We start from the raw sequence: 14,583 nt of genomic DNA, 5'->3' as shown, positions 1-14,583 counted from the left end.
CAGCTAGGAGTGTCCCCATGAAGGATGCCCGAAACGGTGGACTCCCACCTCTCTGCTCTGTTCAGCTGGGAGGCTGGGGCTGGGCTGTAGGTAACTGGTCAGTGGGTCCTGCTTATGCGTGAGGACAAGCAGACCCGGCTGGGACCTCGCCTTGCCTGGCACCTCCATGCCAGGAACGCCTGCCAAGGGGAGCAGGAGCCCAGGGACCCAGGCCTGCAATGCTCCTGTGACCACCGGGCGGCGCACGGACGAGGAACCAACCCAGGCTCCTGGGACTGGAGACCAGCTTTATTTTTCCCAGCAGCCTCTGGCTGGGAGTCTGACCGCCTCCGGTGGGTGTCGCGGCCGCCCCGCTGCCGGCATACCCGTCTCTTCAGTTGCGAATTTGATGAACTCTCCTGAGCGCCGCTGTTGTCCACTGAGTTCTGCCCAGGTAGGATGTGTCTTCCGAGGCTGTGGCACGTGTGCCAGCGAGGAGGGGACAGGGGCGGCAAGGCGCTCTACAGTGCTGGGTCAGAGCTGCCCGCCTCGCCAAGAAGTGGAGGAGCCGGAGGGAAGGGGTGTGTTGTGCTGGGGGACAGAGGCAGGATGCACCCACTTTCACTTTGGGGCCGGTGGGTTTGTCAGGTTGGAAATGGCTTTCTTCAACTAGAACAGAGAAGGAGGGTTTTGGGAGAGGAAAGATGTAGGGAAGGCTGAGAGGAGGGGTTCCAGTTTTGTTTGACTCCCCTAAGGGTTGGTGCTGGGGTGAATGTGAGAGCCAGCGCTTCCCCATAGCACAGGGGGTTGGCAGGGTTGGCCACTGGCCACAAAACCAGGTAGTTGGATCCATTAACCACTGGTTAGAAAGTGGGGCTCATCAGAATCTCATAAGCCCGCCCCCCCCCCAGATTTGGATGGGAGGGTATTGGTGGCCCCCCACCTCCCCAGCTTGCTCAAGCGTGGCTCCACCCTGGGGACCCAGGTACCTCCACCCAAGACACGAAGCCCACAGCTCGGCCCCGAGACGTGACGAAGACAGACTGAAGGTTCAACAGCTCGAAGAGATTGTGTGCCTGGAGGAAGGGCAGCTAGGAAGTTCTGGGGGGCAGGTGGAGCTCCCCCTGTCCTCCAGCTTCAATTTCTTCCTAGCCTGGGGGCTTTGGACAGAGCAGAGGTGAACCTGGCCAGGTGTGCGGTGTGACGGGAGGAAGACAAGACCTGAACCCGCAGTGTCTGGTGTGACCACCAGGGGTCGCCAGAGTCCACACAAAGGCCCTTCGAGCTGGCGAAAAGGCTCTTAGCAGGCAGCACCTGCCAAGTCTCCAACCCACTTCTGCGCCTGCCTAGACTCCCTGTGCCAGGCTCTGCACTTGCAAGGGAAGTTGATCAGCATTCAAAGTAATTAAGTAATTTGCCCAAGATCTCACAGGGAGATTGTGGTGAATGTGAAATTGAAACCCGTGTGTGCCTTCTTGCAAAGACAGACCTAGAGTCTCGCTCCACGCAGAGGCTTCTGCCTCCCAAGACTTCCCACTCCTCAAGTTTCTGCACCATCCCAACAGCCTGGGAGCGAGGCTGCTCTGCCCATTCCGCAGATGAGGAGGCAGGTCCAGGAGGAGCAGCGAGGAAGAGAGCATGTGGAGAGGCTGGGTTCTCCCCTGCTACCCCAGGGTCGTCTTCCCACATGCCCAAATTCTATTACCTGGTGCAGGGAGGTCTCCGGGGACAGCTGCAGGGTCACTGGCTTTGTCATGCAGCCGCCAGCCAAGAGGTCCTGGAGACACCGCTGGGAATGGGAGGAGTATGAGTGCAGGCCAGTCTCCCCTGCCAAACAACTCCCGCCTTCACAACCCTACTGACCCCCTCCGCCTCCCAAACCCTTACACAAGTTCCCACCTGACGTCCTGGAGCCCAGGAGGGTGGTTCAGCCTGGAGAGCCTGCACCAGCTGGGCCCTGCTCACGACACCCACCAGGATCTGAGACTCTGGACAGATGGAAAGGGAGAGCGAGAGGGCTGCATTATAAAGAAGGAATTTCTATTTACTGAGCACCTACTATGTGCAAGAACTGTCCTCTCAGGAACCTTCAGCAGCCTCTGGGCAGGAACTGTTCTCATCAACCATTTTTACAAAAGAGGAAATAGGCACAGAGAGGTTAATTGTCTGGCCTGAGGTAACTCAGCTTCTGATGCGGAAGGATGGCAGCTGAGTGCTATGAGTAAGGGTGTCAGGATGCCTGCAGGGAACCTGCCCTCCCTGAGCTTCTCCATGCAGCAGAGCCTCAAGTCCAGAGCAGGTTTGGGACACCTGCGTGAAGGGGCAGTGGATCACCCCATGTTCTGAAGTCTTACTGGGCTGGGGGCTTGACAAGCCTCACTCAGTGTATCCTAAAATTTGCAGGGATTCCATTTCTTTTTTTTTTTTAAAGATTTATTTATTTTTATGCAAGAGCTGGGGTACAGGCCAGAGGCGCAGGAGGGTGAGAGGATTCACCAGAGACAGCGGGGAACAGAACAGGCAGAAGGACCAAAATACGCTACTGAGCGGAGCAGTGGGCGAGTCAGGAGAGGTCTGCCACGCCATGTGGGTAGCTCCCTGGCCGGCCAGGGATCAAACCCGCACTGCAGAGGCTGCAGACAGCTTCACAGCACTGCGCTCAACCCACTGTGCCACCAGGGAGGCCCCAGGGATTCCATTTCCAGAGAACAGATAGCCTGCTGTCTTATGCTTCTTGTCCAGTAAAATAAAAGCTTTACAACTAGACAAAGATAATCAAACAATGAAAGCTATTTCTCTGGTGAGCAGAGGGGGACCCATGTTTGGGAACTCTGCTCACTGTTACTCTAAGGGAAGAGAGAGTTGGTCTTTGAGGTCAATTCAGTCTTTGTTCCCAGGTGTTAAGCCTTTCATGGGCTCATGCATATGCAAATATTTTCAAATCTTGTACTGGGGCGTGTTCCGTGGGAAAAAGTTAAAGGTGACCCAATTTGCGTGGGGAGAAGAGCCTGGCGTGTGGGATGAGACCCTCTCAATCAATCGATATTACAATCAATACTATGCTGACTCCCGTTTTCCAGGTGAGGAAACCACAGGTCGTAGAGCTTAAGCGGTCTACCCGGGCTCTGCTGCTCATAAATGGCTTTATGACTCTGGGTATGTGGGTATGTGGGTGACCTGTACGGTTGCGTAGGTTGTTCACTGCACCAGATTCCTGCCTAAAGAACAGGGGAACCCAAATCCAGATGTGCTGTATTTGTCAAGTGTATATACCTTGTCTCATTTGCAGAGGGGGACATACAATCTAGAGTGACCTCAAGGGGCCATGGCTCCCAGCTGCCCCCCCAGTTTATCTTTCTCATTCATATTGTACATTCATTTTTTTTAAAAGATGTTTTTCTCATGGCATCAGGAAGGAGACTTGGCCTTCTGGGACACTCTAGTTTTGACCCCATCATCCTATCCTCACTCCACAAGCACACCAGGCCTGGGTGCTGGAATTCCAGGGGTGTCTTATAAGCATCCTCTCCTCTCTCATATGAACATGTCAGTTCTCCGAAGCTAGGGAGCTTGCTTTCTCCATTCACCAGTGGGAAGACTGGAGCTCGGGGTGGTGAAGTGATTTGCCCAAGGTCACACAGGGGCAGAGCCTGGATTCAGATCAAGCAGCCAGACAGGCCCACTGTCCTGCTTACCCCTTCCTGGGCCTGACCCTCCAGGCTCTAAGAGGAAAGCAGAGGCTGTGTCCCCTCCCGTTCATGCTATCCCCTCTTTCCTGCTGGACACCTGTGCTCTCCACCACGGGGTACTCCGCTGTGTCTGTGGAGGTCACGACCTTGACCACCTCCTCCAGGGGCGTGTCCTTGGCCAGCGTGGTGATGGTGACAGTCATGAAGTGCTCCACAAGCACGCTCTGAGAGCTGGGGGCAGAGGGATGCCCTGTCAGGAGCTAGAGTTGGGGGGTACCCAGGCCCCAGGACAGGGGACCACTTGGGGGGGGGCACAGATTGAGACATTCCTAGAATGAACAGCTCCTAGAACCCCAAAGGCAGGATAACCCTGGAGACCAGCCCCCTGTGGCCCGGCCCTGGATCCCAGCCCCTAACCCGCTTTCTCCCTCAGACCAGCTCCACTTTGCTCTGTTTTAGCCAGAAGCCTTCCCCGGAGAGCTTCATTTGAAAAAAAAAAAAAATTTGTGGCAAAAAAAAATAAATAAATAAAGTCTGGAAGTTTGCAGGCCACTGGAGTAACCACCCCCATTTTACAGGTGGCGAAACTGAGGTTCGGGCCAGCGGCACCACTCACTTGATGCTTCGGCCCCGGACCCAAGGCAGGTACGGCAGCTTCTTGACGATGATGGTGCCGTCATAGAAGGAAGGCTGGCAGCTCTGGGCGATGGCGTTGGCCGCCAGCACCGCCATCAGCACCGGCAGAGCGTGCACAATCTGGCCGGTCAGCTCGAAGGCCAGCAGCGCCGTGGAGATGGTGTGGGTCACGGCCCCTGAGAAGGCCGCGGCCCCTGCACGGGGCAGAGCCGGACAGGGCGACTCAGGCCAGGGCCAAGGCACAGGGTACGGCAGGGTGGGAACGTCCAGGGCCACCTGCCGGCCACTGTTGGAAGTGCCCCAAGGGCACTGGGGCTCAAGGCTGGGAGGGACCCCAGTGGGGGGAGCTCAGTGACCACCCCATGCCCTTCAAAGCCTCTGGCTGATTCTCCAGGTCAAGCCCAGCCCCATGATGTCTGCCGTCTCCACGGGACCGACCACTTACCTGCCAGAGCGTACCCCCCAGGCATGATGGGGTTGGTGACCCCATCGGCCACGATGCCCTCAGGGAAAGCTAAGGCAAGGGCCTCCCCCAGGAGGCGCCCGGTGGCAGCTCCTAGTCACAGACTTCGGGTGAGGAGGGGGTGCTAGGCTGACCCGGCCCCCACAGCCCCGCATCTCAGGAGACGTATGTGGGTAACTCAGGAGGGGGAGGAGGCCGACTCCACCCCACTGCCCCGAGCCTCTCAGCCCCTCAAGGTCCCAGACTCACCAAAGATGAATATGGGCATGAAGTACCCAGCAGGCATGGGGATGGTGGTGGCCAGAATCAGCATCCAGAACTAGGGGGGCAGGAACCCTGAGGTTAGCAGCAACAGGCAGCGAGAGTGTGCAAGGGAGGATGGGCCAGGGACAGGTGAGCTCCGAGGGGAAGAGATGCCAGGTGCTGGCGCCTGGAGGCGGTGGGGGAGGGGGGAGCTGAAGGGGAAGGAGCCAACCCTGACCCAGTGCGGGGATGCCTGGCACAGGCCAGGGCGCTCCTGCCTTGCTCCATCAACCCTTTGAGGCAGGCACCATCACCACCCCGCTTTAAAGATGACAGCAGGAGCCAGCGAGGGAAGCCATTTGCCCAGGACCAGGACGGGCGGGGTCAGATCCAGGAGTCCGGGTGGAGGCTCCAGGAGGTGGGGCGGCACCCGCATCACCCCCACCCCCGGTTGGTCTGGGCTCTGTGCACACCCCCATACGCACCTTCATAACCAGGAAGAAGGCGAGGGTCCCAAAGATGGTGAACCGCGGGTGGTACCACTCGAACCACAGGTTCTGGGGGTCAGGCTCGGCCGGCCAGGGGGGTGAGGCGTTCCGGGTCATCAGCGCCCACGAGTTGTTGTCAAACAGGGTGTCCAGATGCTCCTTCATGGACAGCTGCGGGGGTGCAGGGCCAGGGTGGTGCATGAGGGGCCAGGCAGCCCTCCCCGTACCCCCCGCCACCAGCCCTGGAGGGGGGCCTCGGGAAGGGCTCTGCACCTCCCCGGCTGCAGTTTCTGTAAAAACAACACCCCTCAGAGGTGCTGTGGGGGTGAATGAGGTGGCACAAAGTGGACAACCAATGGGGCTCCCCACTCACCCCCCCAGCTCAGCACCCCTTACCCGAGAGGCCATGAAGCGGCCCACGCCCGGGGGGTAGGTGATGGAGGCCAGGATCACGGCAGCCAGGGCGGAGTACAGGGGTTTGCTGCGGGAAGGGGGGGGTTCCAGCCAGGGCTTCCTTCCCTTCCTCCCACCCCACGGAGGGGGACACCCCAACAGGGCCTGCCCTCTGGAAGCTGACACTGAGGCTGAGTGGGAGGAGGGAGGAGAGCCAGGCCCCTCGAGGGAGAAAACCCCATGGGGTCAGCCCCACAAGCTCTTGGGACAGAGGCTGGCAAGGGAGGGGCCCCCCACCATCCACGCTGGCCAGGGAAAGCCAAACTCAGGGGACAGCGGTGGGGGAGGGGAAGCAGAGAAGGCGTGGGGAGGAGAGAGGCTTGTGAAGGGGCTTGGGGCGAGTGGGGGCTCAGGGAAGTCAGTGAGGACATGGACTCAAAGACAGGGTTACACGGAGCCTGGGAAGCCCAGGAAGGCGGGCAGTGACAGTGGGAACCTGGACAGGGGGTGTCAGTGAGGGAGGGAATAGGGGTGTGCACGAGGGACCTTTGGAGACCTCAGTGGGGGTTATCATGGGTGGGGCTTTCTGCATATAGGGAGTTGTACACCCAGGAGGCTGAGTCCTGGGGGGCTCCCTGAGAGCCCCCACACCCAGGCCGGTGCCCACCTGGTGGCCAGCAGCTTGGAGGTGAGCCGATTGGTCTTGACGAACACAAGGAAGTTTCGCTGACAGAAGAGGTAGGCACAGCTCAGGACCCCGCAGATGGCCCTGGGGGGTGGGCAGGGAGGTGAATCCAGGGCCCCTCCCCACTACTGCCGCGGCAATTCAGGCCTGGGCAAGGCTCTCAAGGGGTACAGGCACCCACTCACCCCAGGGCCACGAAAAAGAAGATCTCGGGCAGGTCGAAGGGGACATCCACCCGGAAGCTGGTCTTGAAGAGGGAGGTGATGGTCTCTGGGGAAGTAGGGGTGGGGTGAGAGCCTGAGAAGCAGCAGGCAGGGGTGCAGGTGACACCAGGTCTGCCCCCACCCCTGCTAGTGCTCAAGGCGGTCCTCCTGGCCCCTGCCTCCCTGCCCAGCTTGGCCCCCTTCTGTCCTCAGGGCCCCAAACCTTCATGCCCATAAGCTCATCCCTTCCATCTGCGAAGAAGGGGGGGAAGGAAGAACAAGAGGGGCGGGGGGCAAGCTCGTGGGGGGTCACCCTGCTCGCTGTTGAAGACCGCCAGCAGGCGGAACATGAAGGCCCCGCAGGTGGCGGCGAAGAAGCCTCTCCAGTAGTCCCAGACGGAGAAATGGGAAGACATGACCTCGATGCTGAACAGGACGCCTGGGGGCGACGCTGAGCTTAGGGAGACCCACACCCGCACCTCCACCCTCCCGGGGCCCGCACCCCTCCGCCACAGCCCACTGGGGTGGGGACTGATGACCCCCGTGTTACAGAGGAGCAAGTCGGGCTCGGAGGGATGACCCCTCGCCCAGGGTCACGCAGGGGCAGCTGGATTGCACCCCCGAGTCTGTCTAATGTCACCCTGAAAGCCCGCCCACGTCCAGGGGTGCGCTCTCTGCGAGGCGGCAGCGAGGACCAAGACCAGAATCAGCCAGCAAGCCTTCTCCTGGCCCTGGGTGGCGGGGACCCTCCAGGGGCGCTGGGCAGCCCGGGGTGGGGGGTGGGGGTGTGTGGGCTGGGGGGGCTCACCGCTGAAGGGCGCAGCAAAGACTGTGGCCACGCCCACCGCCGCCCCGGCCACCAGCATCTCGTTCTGCTTGCTCCTGTTCTGGGGGATCCGGTCCGAGCTCAGGGTCAGCCCTGCAGACCCCCATCTCTCATTTCCCTAAGGGAACCCCTCCCTGAGCCCTCACCTCGGTCTCCCCGATGGTCTTGATGCGCAGGCGGCCCAGGTAGGCAGCGATCATCACCGAGAGGTGCACGAAGGGGCCCTGCCAGGGGAGGTGTGGGGAGGTGTGGGCAGAGGGCGCAGGCCTCAAGGGCTGGGGGAAGATTAGGGCCCTTGTTCTTCCCCACAGCCCCTCTCTGGGCATGGGGGGACAAAGGGAACCTCATCCAGGGACAGTATGGCAGGGCCCCCCTTCTTCCACTCTCCCAGGCCTCTGGTTACAGTCTGGAGACCTCACCTGCCTCTTCCCAAGACTGAGGCCCCCCAAAACAGACTGGCCTGAATCCCCTCTGACCCAGCTTTGGCGGGGTGATGAGAAAAGGCCGAGCGGCGGGTCGTACCACTTTGCCCAGGAAGATGGTGCTGCCGCAGGCCAGGGTGCAGGTGAGGCCCACCACCTTGGCCCCAAAGTTCTTGATATCCAGGTAGTCCTCCAGGACCACACCCGACAAGATGGTCTTCAGCTCGGGGATTCCAGAACCTTGGCAGGGGGCAGGCAGGGGGCGTAAGGAGGGACAATCTCTGGGTTCAACGCCACTTTTTTTTTTTTTACACTTTTAAAGGACAGATTTATTAGCAAAAAGGGAAAGAAGAGACACCTGCATAGACGCAGGTGGGCAGAGAAAAGGTTTGTGAAAACAAATGCCTGCGTAGTCACAGGTGGCAGGAACCTAGCCTAACCCCCTCCCAGCTCTCTGAAGCCCTATCTCCGTCTGCAGATGAGGAAGCTGAAGGCCAGAGCTGAGTCCCCTCTCAGAGTTATTGTGCCGAGAGCAAGGAGGGAGAAGGAACAGGGGTGCCAGGGAGAGGTGGGCATAGAAGAGCACTTGGGGGCACTCCATGCAGGTGAGTACACTGAGGCTCAGAGAGAGCCAGGAAGCTGCCCAGGGTCACACAGCAAAGCAGGAGCAGAGCCAGGACCAGACCCAACACCCTCCCCACCCCTGCTGCTCCATGTGTGTCCATGTTCTTCCAGCTGAGCCCCCCCAGGGCAGGAGGGGGAAGCCGGGATAGAAGCAGACTACCCCAGACACACTCCTGAGTGCCCCTCTGCCTGCAGGGAGCTGGGGGGCAGAGCTGAGAGGCCTGGGGGAGACGTGCACCTCCATGAGCCCCTCACTGGGAGCCAGCTCTGCAGGCCAGCCTGCCCTCAGTGCTCCCATCACGGCCAGCGAGCACTTGGAGAGGAGCATCGCCAACAATGGCCCAGGAGTCAAGGTCGGGCCTCCTTGCTTGACTTTGGGGCAGAGACATGACTCTCCCAGCTTGGCTTCTCCGGCGTGAAGTGGGGCTCCTGTTTGCGGCCCCCCCATCAGAAACCCAAGGATGTGAAGGCTTTGGCCAGTGGCGCACGGGCAGATGGCGGGGTGACGGGGCTCACCTCCAGAGAAGGGCGTGATGCTCTGGGAGAAGCCGGAGGAGAAGGAGACCAGGGCCACGGGGTACACAGTCCAGGAGAGGTACCGGAGCAGGTGACTGTCCCCAATCTCCCGGTACAGCCACTTGTGTGCTAGGGACAGTGGAGAGTCAGACACCCACCCACAGCGCAGCAGCCCTCGGGTGCCCCCAGTGACCAGGAAGTGGCGGCTGGGACAGCGGAGGCCCAGGGTCACCAGTGAGTGGCAGATGCGTGAAGAGTCAGGACAAGGCCCTGGTTTTGCCACCCCCTCACTGTGTGACCTTGGGCAAGTGACTCAACCTCTCTGAGCCTCTGTGTCCCCAAAATGGGTGAGTGATGGTGCCTCCCTCACAGGGTCGCTCAGATAACATCTGGCTCATAACAGGCCTTCAGATGGCACCTGAGTCGGTCTCCCAGAGGAGGAAGGGTCTCAGACTTTCCTGCCCCGGGGCCCCTCTTCCAGGGAGACCTCAGGGTGGAGAGTTTCCCCTCGGTTACTGAGCTGAGAGCAAGGAGGGAGAAGGAACAGAAGCAGCAGGGAGAGGTGGGCATAGAAGGGCACTTGGGGGCACTCCGTGCAGGTGAGTACACTGAGGCTCAGAGAGAGGCAGGAAGCTGCCCAGGGTCACTCAGCAAAGCAGGAGCAGAGACAGGACCAGACCCAGCACCCTCCCCCACCTCTGCTGCACCTGGCTGCCCATCTGGCATCCCCAAGGGTGTGCTCGGAAGCCCTGGGCCCAGAGCAGGTGTGCATGCTGGAGGTGGGGGGGCGTGGCGGTTACCTCGAACCACACGTCCCACAGCAAAGCTCATGGTGTAGCTGATCAGGGCCATGAGCACCCCAAGGATCATCAGGAAGTACCAGTCCTCGCCCACAAGGAATAGCTTCTGCTTCAGCCACTCCAGGCCAGCTGGGGCAGGGCAGGAGGTCACCGGAGATGAGGGGTGGGGGCGTGGACAACCCCTTCCCCGGAGGCTGCTCAGGCACAGGGCAGGGAGGGCAGGGGCCAGGTGGGGCTGGGATAGGTGCTGGAGCCCAGGGTAGCCCGGAGGGGGCTTGGCCTCACCGGAGGGGCAGGGCAGGGTGGGGGCAAGTGCGGGTGGCAGCGACCCTCCCCTCTCCCCACCCCGGCTCGTGCTGGGGTATTTATGGAAGAATGACCACGTGGGAGCAGGGGGCATAACTTTGAGAGCAAGGGGGTCTAGCTATACCCCTATGCTTTCCCAGGCCCTGGCAGCTGCCCTGAGGACTCCACTGGTGTCAGGCCAGAGAGCACCCCTGGGTCCCCAGAAAGGCCGGGGAAACTGATCCTTTGGGCTGCTCTTACCCTCTGAGGTCCCTGCCTTTTCTACCCACAAGTAAGGGGACAGTCCAGGTCTCAAGGTGGACACTTGAGTGTCCCTGGCCAGTCCACCCCCTGCAGCTTACCCGGCCCAGCGCCAGGAGAGGTGCCAAGTCCACATTTGCTCGGCCCGTCTGTGTCCCCTGCAGGTCCTCACTGACTCAGGCCAGTGTGGCCGGGGGATGGGCTGCGCTCTCAACAGGCAGAGCAGACCTCTAGCAGCCTGACCGCGGGCAGACAGATGGACAGACAGATCCCTTCTCTCCCTGCCACCCCGAGGGCCCCAGGCAGTGACTTCAGAAGCAAATGCCTGGAGGAGGGCTGCTCTTGGACTTCAAGGTGGGGATGGGGGAGGCTTGGGCAGGGGTGATGACCTGTGGGCTTTTCCATGGGGAGGGGGCGGGGACCCAGCTCTCACCTCGGATCCTACGGCGGAGGCGGGGACACGGGCCCCACAACTCCTGGAGAGTCACGGGGTTCCCTGAGGAGCCCTCACGCAGCCCTACCAGCTCCTCCATGGGGTCCCTGATGGAGCAGACAGACAGACAGACCTCAGTGAGCTGCTCTAAGACGCCTACCCAGCCACCGGCCCTTCCAGAACTGCTCCTTGCCGGGTGGGAAGGGAAGGTGGTGGTGTGTGTGTGCGCGTGCATGCCTGTGATCGTCAGGAGGGGCTGTGGGGCTGACGTGCCCTCCTGAGGGTGTCCGCGAGGGTGTGCGTGTGTGTGTTCATGTGCAGGGTCGGCACCCGGCTCCCAAGCTGTGCCCGCCGTGTCCAGCAGCAGGGACAAGGTCATGGCGGGGCCCCCTCCCCTCCTGCGGCCCCTGCTCCTGCCCCTTCCTGGACACTTGGCTGGCCCGCTGCTGGGAGCAGCCCCTCAAGTGCCTCACTGTGGGACCCCGAGAGTGGTTCTGATGCCCCTGTCCACCCCTGAGATCCCTACCTCTCAACGCAGGCCACAGGAAAAACCCCAGGCAAGGAGAGCCCCTGAGGGTGGCAGGGAGGTGCTACCTGGACACTTGGCTGGCCCGCTGCTGGGAGCAGCCCCTCAAGTGCCTCACTGTGGGACCCCGAGAATGGTTCTGACGCCCCTGTCCACCCCTGAGATCCCTACCTCTCAGCGCAGGCCACAGAAGCAGGAAAAACCCCAGGCAAGGAGAGCCCCTGAGGGTGGCAGGGAGGTGCTAAGCGCCTGGCCGGCCCATCCCCTGCGGTTCACCCCTCCCGGCAGCTTCCATCCAGGAGCTGCCCCGCCCTCCCACCCCGCACCCGCAGCTGCTCACCTCTGTGGTCCGGCCTGCTGTGGCCCCAGCCGCCCTCCTGCAACAGAGGTTGCTTTGCCCACAGCTCAGGTGCACCTGCACAGGTGTGTGCTCCACCAATCAGCATGCAGGCTCCCCTCCCCCACCCGGCCCTGTGGGGCTTGCCATGGCCATTAAGAATGTCCTTGACAAACCAACTGAAACTGCCCAGGCTGACTGAGCCCTGCGGGCCAGAGCAACCAAGTGGGGGCCAGAGGAAGGGGCTCCTCCCCACCCCACCATAAAGGAGGTGCCCCCCCAAGCGGGGGGCCCTGGGGCGTGGGAGGAACCTGGCTCCAGCCTAGTGTCCAGCCCCTCCAGTTTCAGAAAATTGCCACACCAGCTCCACCACCCATAGCGCAGTGGTCCTGCGGGGGGCCTTCGGGTAAATGCCACAGACTTTGTCCCACCCCAGCAGAGGGTACAGGTGAGTGGGCGCTGGGGACATGGCGAGGGAGCACGCACATGTTACCTGCCACCTGTGCATGCGCTGGCGCTTTACATCGTGAGCCCAGCACCCTGTGAGTCGGGGCCAGCATCACCTTTTCTCAGACGATAAGTGGAGGAGCAGAGAGGTGGAGTCACTCAGCTAAGGTCACCCAGCAGGAGCTGATCCCAAACCGAGACCTTCCCTCTACCTGGACACTTCCTGCTTCTCCGACTTAACCAGTTAGGGCAGGAATTTCAGCACAAAGCAGAGGATTTGTGTCTGATGTCACTTTTGGAAGATTTGGGACAACTGCCCACCTCCCCTTCCCAAAGACCCCCCTCTGGGGACTCCCAGCCACCCTCTGCCCCTAGATGCAGAGGGTGTGTGTGTGTGTGTGTGTGTGTGTGTGTAAGTGTTGGGGGGTGCTCACTGCTCTAACTGAGCCCACGTCACTCTGGCTGCCCCCCCATCGACTGTGTACAGTAACTAGATAAGTGGCTGCCCTGTTGACACCCCAAATGCCAGTCTCTGGCCCGGGGCAGCTGCTGCCACAACCCCGCAGCTGGCACCGCAGGTCCACACCCTCCGCCCAGCCTGCGAGCACCGGGCACAGGACAGGGCAGCAAGGGAGTCTTGGTGCCCACGTCCAGTCCCTCCCAAAGCCTCGGCCCCACATGCCAGTCCCCAACTCCTCCTCCCTCATCCGCACAGCGAGGCTCAAAGTCCAGCAGGTCCTTCACCCTGAGCCTGGCCGCTCCTCCTCTGCCCAGCAAGGGGACCCTGAGAGCCCTGGGCAGGGGCCTGTGTCTGCCTCATTCATCACGAGACTCCAGAGTCTAGGACAGTGACCAGCACGTGCCAGGGGCTCACTGAGTCCCTCCTGAGCGAGGAGGGTTTCCCAGGCGAGCTGTGTGGGGAGCAGATGAGAACAGATTCTTAGTCCCTTGCTGAGACCCCCAATCAGAACCTTGGAGGGAAAGGGAAGAGTCTGTTTTGGCTGGAATTTCTCCCGTGTGAGTGGGAGGCGCTGGCAGTTTGGGGTGCAAGGCACTGGGTCACCTCCGAAGCTCCTCTATCCCTGTGATCTGTAGGGCGAGGCATGCCAGAGACAGGAGAATGGTCTTGATGACTTTTTGAGGTCCCTCCTGGCCAGTGGAGCCAGTGGATGCCGTCGGTGTTTGTGTGGGTGACGGCTCAGGGGTGGGGGGAGGGGAAAAGGAAGAGAGGCAGGGAGGAGGGACAAGGTCTCACATCCAGCAGCGGTGACTCAGGCCCTCTGCACCATGACAGAGTGTCTGCATTTAGCCACTGGCTCCTGTTTCCCTGGCGGGCGACAGGCTCTGGGCCCCCCACCCCACCCCCACTCTGTCCCTCTCGCCTCATTGCTGGTAACCTCCTGGCAGCTCTAGTGGAACCCCTCGGCCAGACAGGACCCTCTGTTGGAATGACAGACCTCTTGCTCCAGCCACTGCCCTGGCCCTCACTTGCCCCCACATGCCTTATGTCGCCCCCCTTCCATGGCTCACCAGCACCAGTAATTACCCCTATAATGAAGCACCCCAAGGATGAAGCTCTGTGAGAGGCAGACAAAAGACAAGTAGTCCCCACCTTCAAAAGGCCCCATGGTAGTGAGGGGATAAGTGAACCCCTACCTTGGAGGAACTGCCAGTCTGATGGGGAAGTGGGTGCAGGCAGAGAAGTCACAGACACGGGAGACCATGTCACACAGCCAGCTGCTGGGGTGAGCGTGTGGGCTGGGGCCCCTGGGTGGGCTGCAGCACTCAGGGACCTCCCTGGGGAGGAGGCCCCTCAGCTGATCTGGGGAGGAGGCAGAGGCCCCATAGGGCAAAGACAACCGCAGTGGGACTGTCCTCCCCAGGGGGCCTCCCTGCTCGCACCCAGTCCTCGTGGTCAGTCCCGGCTCTGCCGAGACCCGGATGGCAGAGAGGGGCTGCTCGGGCCTTGGCCAGCCTATGTCCACCCACGTATGTTGGTCACTGGAGAGTCAGACAGGGTGGGGCTGGCACCCTGGCCCTGCCACTAGCCCAGCTGCAAGTTCCTCCTTGAGGCTCCGTTTCCCTGTCTATGAAACGGGAATAACACCCCCTTCCAGGTGCGGGGGGTGGTACAAAGAGGACCCTGCCGCGTTCACTGCCAGGAACCAGTGCCCAGAGACCTCCCAGGGCTAGAATAATTGTCTCCTGGAATCCCCTCTGCCTCCAGCTGAGAACGTGCCCCCTGCCGTCTCCAGCATCTCCTGCAGCTGGAGGTCAAGAGGACAGTTCCCAAAACATAACCTTCTAGAACTTGAAGGACAATTACC

The 14,583-nt window shown here is 61.1% G+C and overlaps 1 protein-coding gene across 2 annotated transcripts; it reads right to left on the bottom strand.

Annotated features, from left to right (window-relative positions):
- Positions 1 to 275: 275 nt before the first annotated feature.
- On the bottom strand, positions 276 to 11,835 carry LOC119235319 (chloride channel protein ClC-Ka). Of its 2 annotated transcripts, none has more exons than XM_037498578.1 (20): positions 11,813 to 11,835; positions 10,947 to 11,053; positions 9,968 to 10,096; positions 9,168 to 9,296; positions 8,128 to 8,267; positions 7,752 to 7,829; positions 7,588 to 7,666; positions 7,093 to 7,218; positions 6,762 to 6,846; positions 6,559 to 6,660; positions 5,895 to 5,979; positions 5,496 to 5,669; positions 5,017 to 5,086; positions 4,750 to 4,860; positions 4,285 to 4,498; positions 3,766 to 3,899; positions 1,879 to 1,967; positions 1,685 to 1,768; positions 969 to 1,055; positions 276 to 648 (listed from the first exon to the last, which is right to left on the bottom strand). In XM_037498578.1, the coding sequence occupies exons 2-20, from the start codon at positions 11,044 to 11,046 to the stop codon at positions 601 to 603; spliced, it is 2,064 nt and encodes a 687-aa protein (XP_037354475.1). In that variant the 5' UTR covers positions 11,047 to 11,053; positions 11,813 to 11,835; the 3' UTR covers positions 276 to 600. The 2 variants fall into 2 exon arrangements, with proteins under 2 accessions (XP_037354475.1, XP_037354473.1); XM_037498576.1 differs by lacking the exon at positions 11,813 to 11,835 and adding an exon at positions 11,644 to 11,690.
- Between the last annotated feature and the right edge of the window lie 2,748 nt (positions 11,836 to 14,583).

Source organism: Talpa occidentalis, unplaced genomic scaffold, assembly GCF_014898055.3.
Source record: "Talpa occidentalis isolate TD23 unplaced genomic scaffold, MPIMG_talOcc4v2.1 talOcc4.9, whole genome shotgun sequence".
NCBI classification, from domain to species: Eukaryota; Metazoa; Chordata; class Mammalia; order Eulipotyphla; family Talpidae; genus Talpa; species Talpa occidentalis.
Note: the sequence above shows the minus strand (reverse complement) of the source record. Positions and strands in the feature narration are given on the sequence as shown.

What these genes read in the sequence shown, in the direction of transcription:
- LOC119235319 (XM_037498578.1), bottom strand. Translation starts at nt 11,046, where the DNA reads ATGGAGGAGCTGGTAGGGCTGCGTGAGGGCTCCTCAGGGAACCCCGTG. An exon ending in TTCTTTTTCGTGGCCCTGGG is followed by an intron (nt 6,661 to 6,761) that starts GTGAGTGGGTGC and finishes CCCACCCCCCAG; the next exon opens with GGCCATCTGCGGGGTCCTGA. An exon ending in GTCCGGGGCCGAAGCATCAA is followed by an intron (nt 3,900 to 4,284) that starts GTGAGTGGTGCC and finishes CTCTGCCCCCAG; the next exon opens with CTCTCAGAGCGTGCTTGTGG.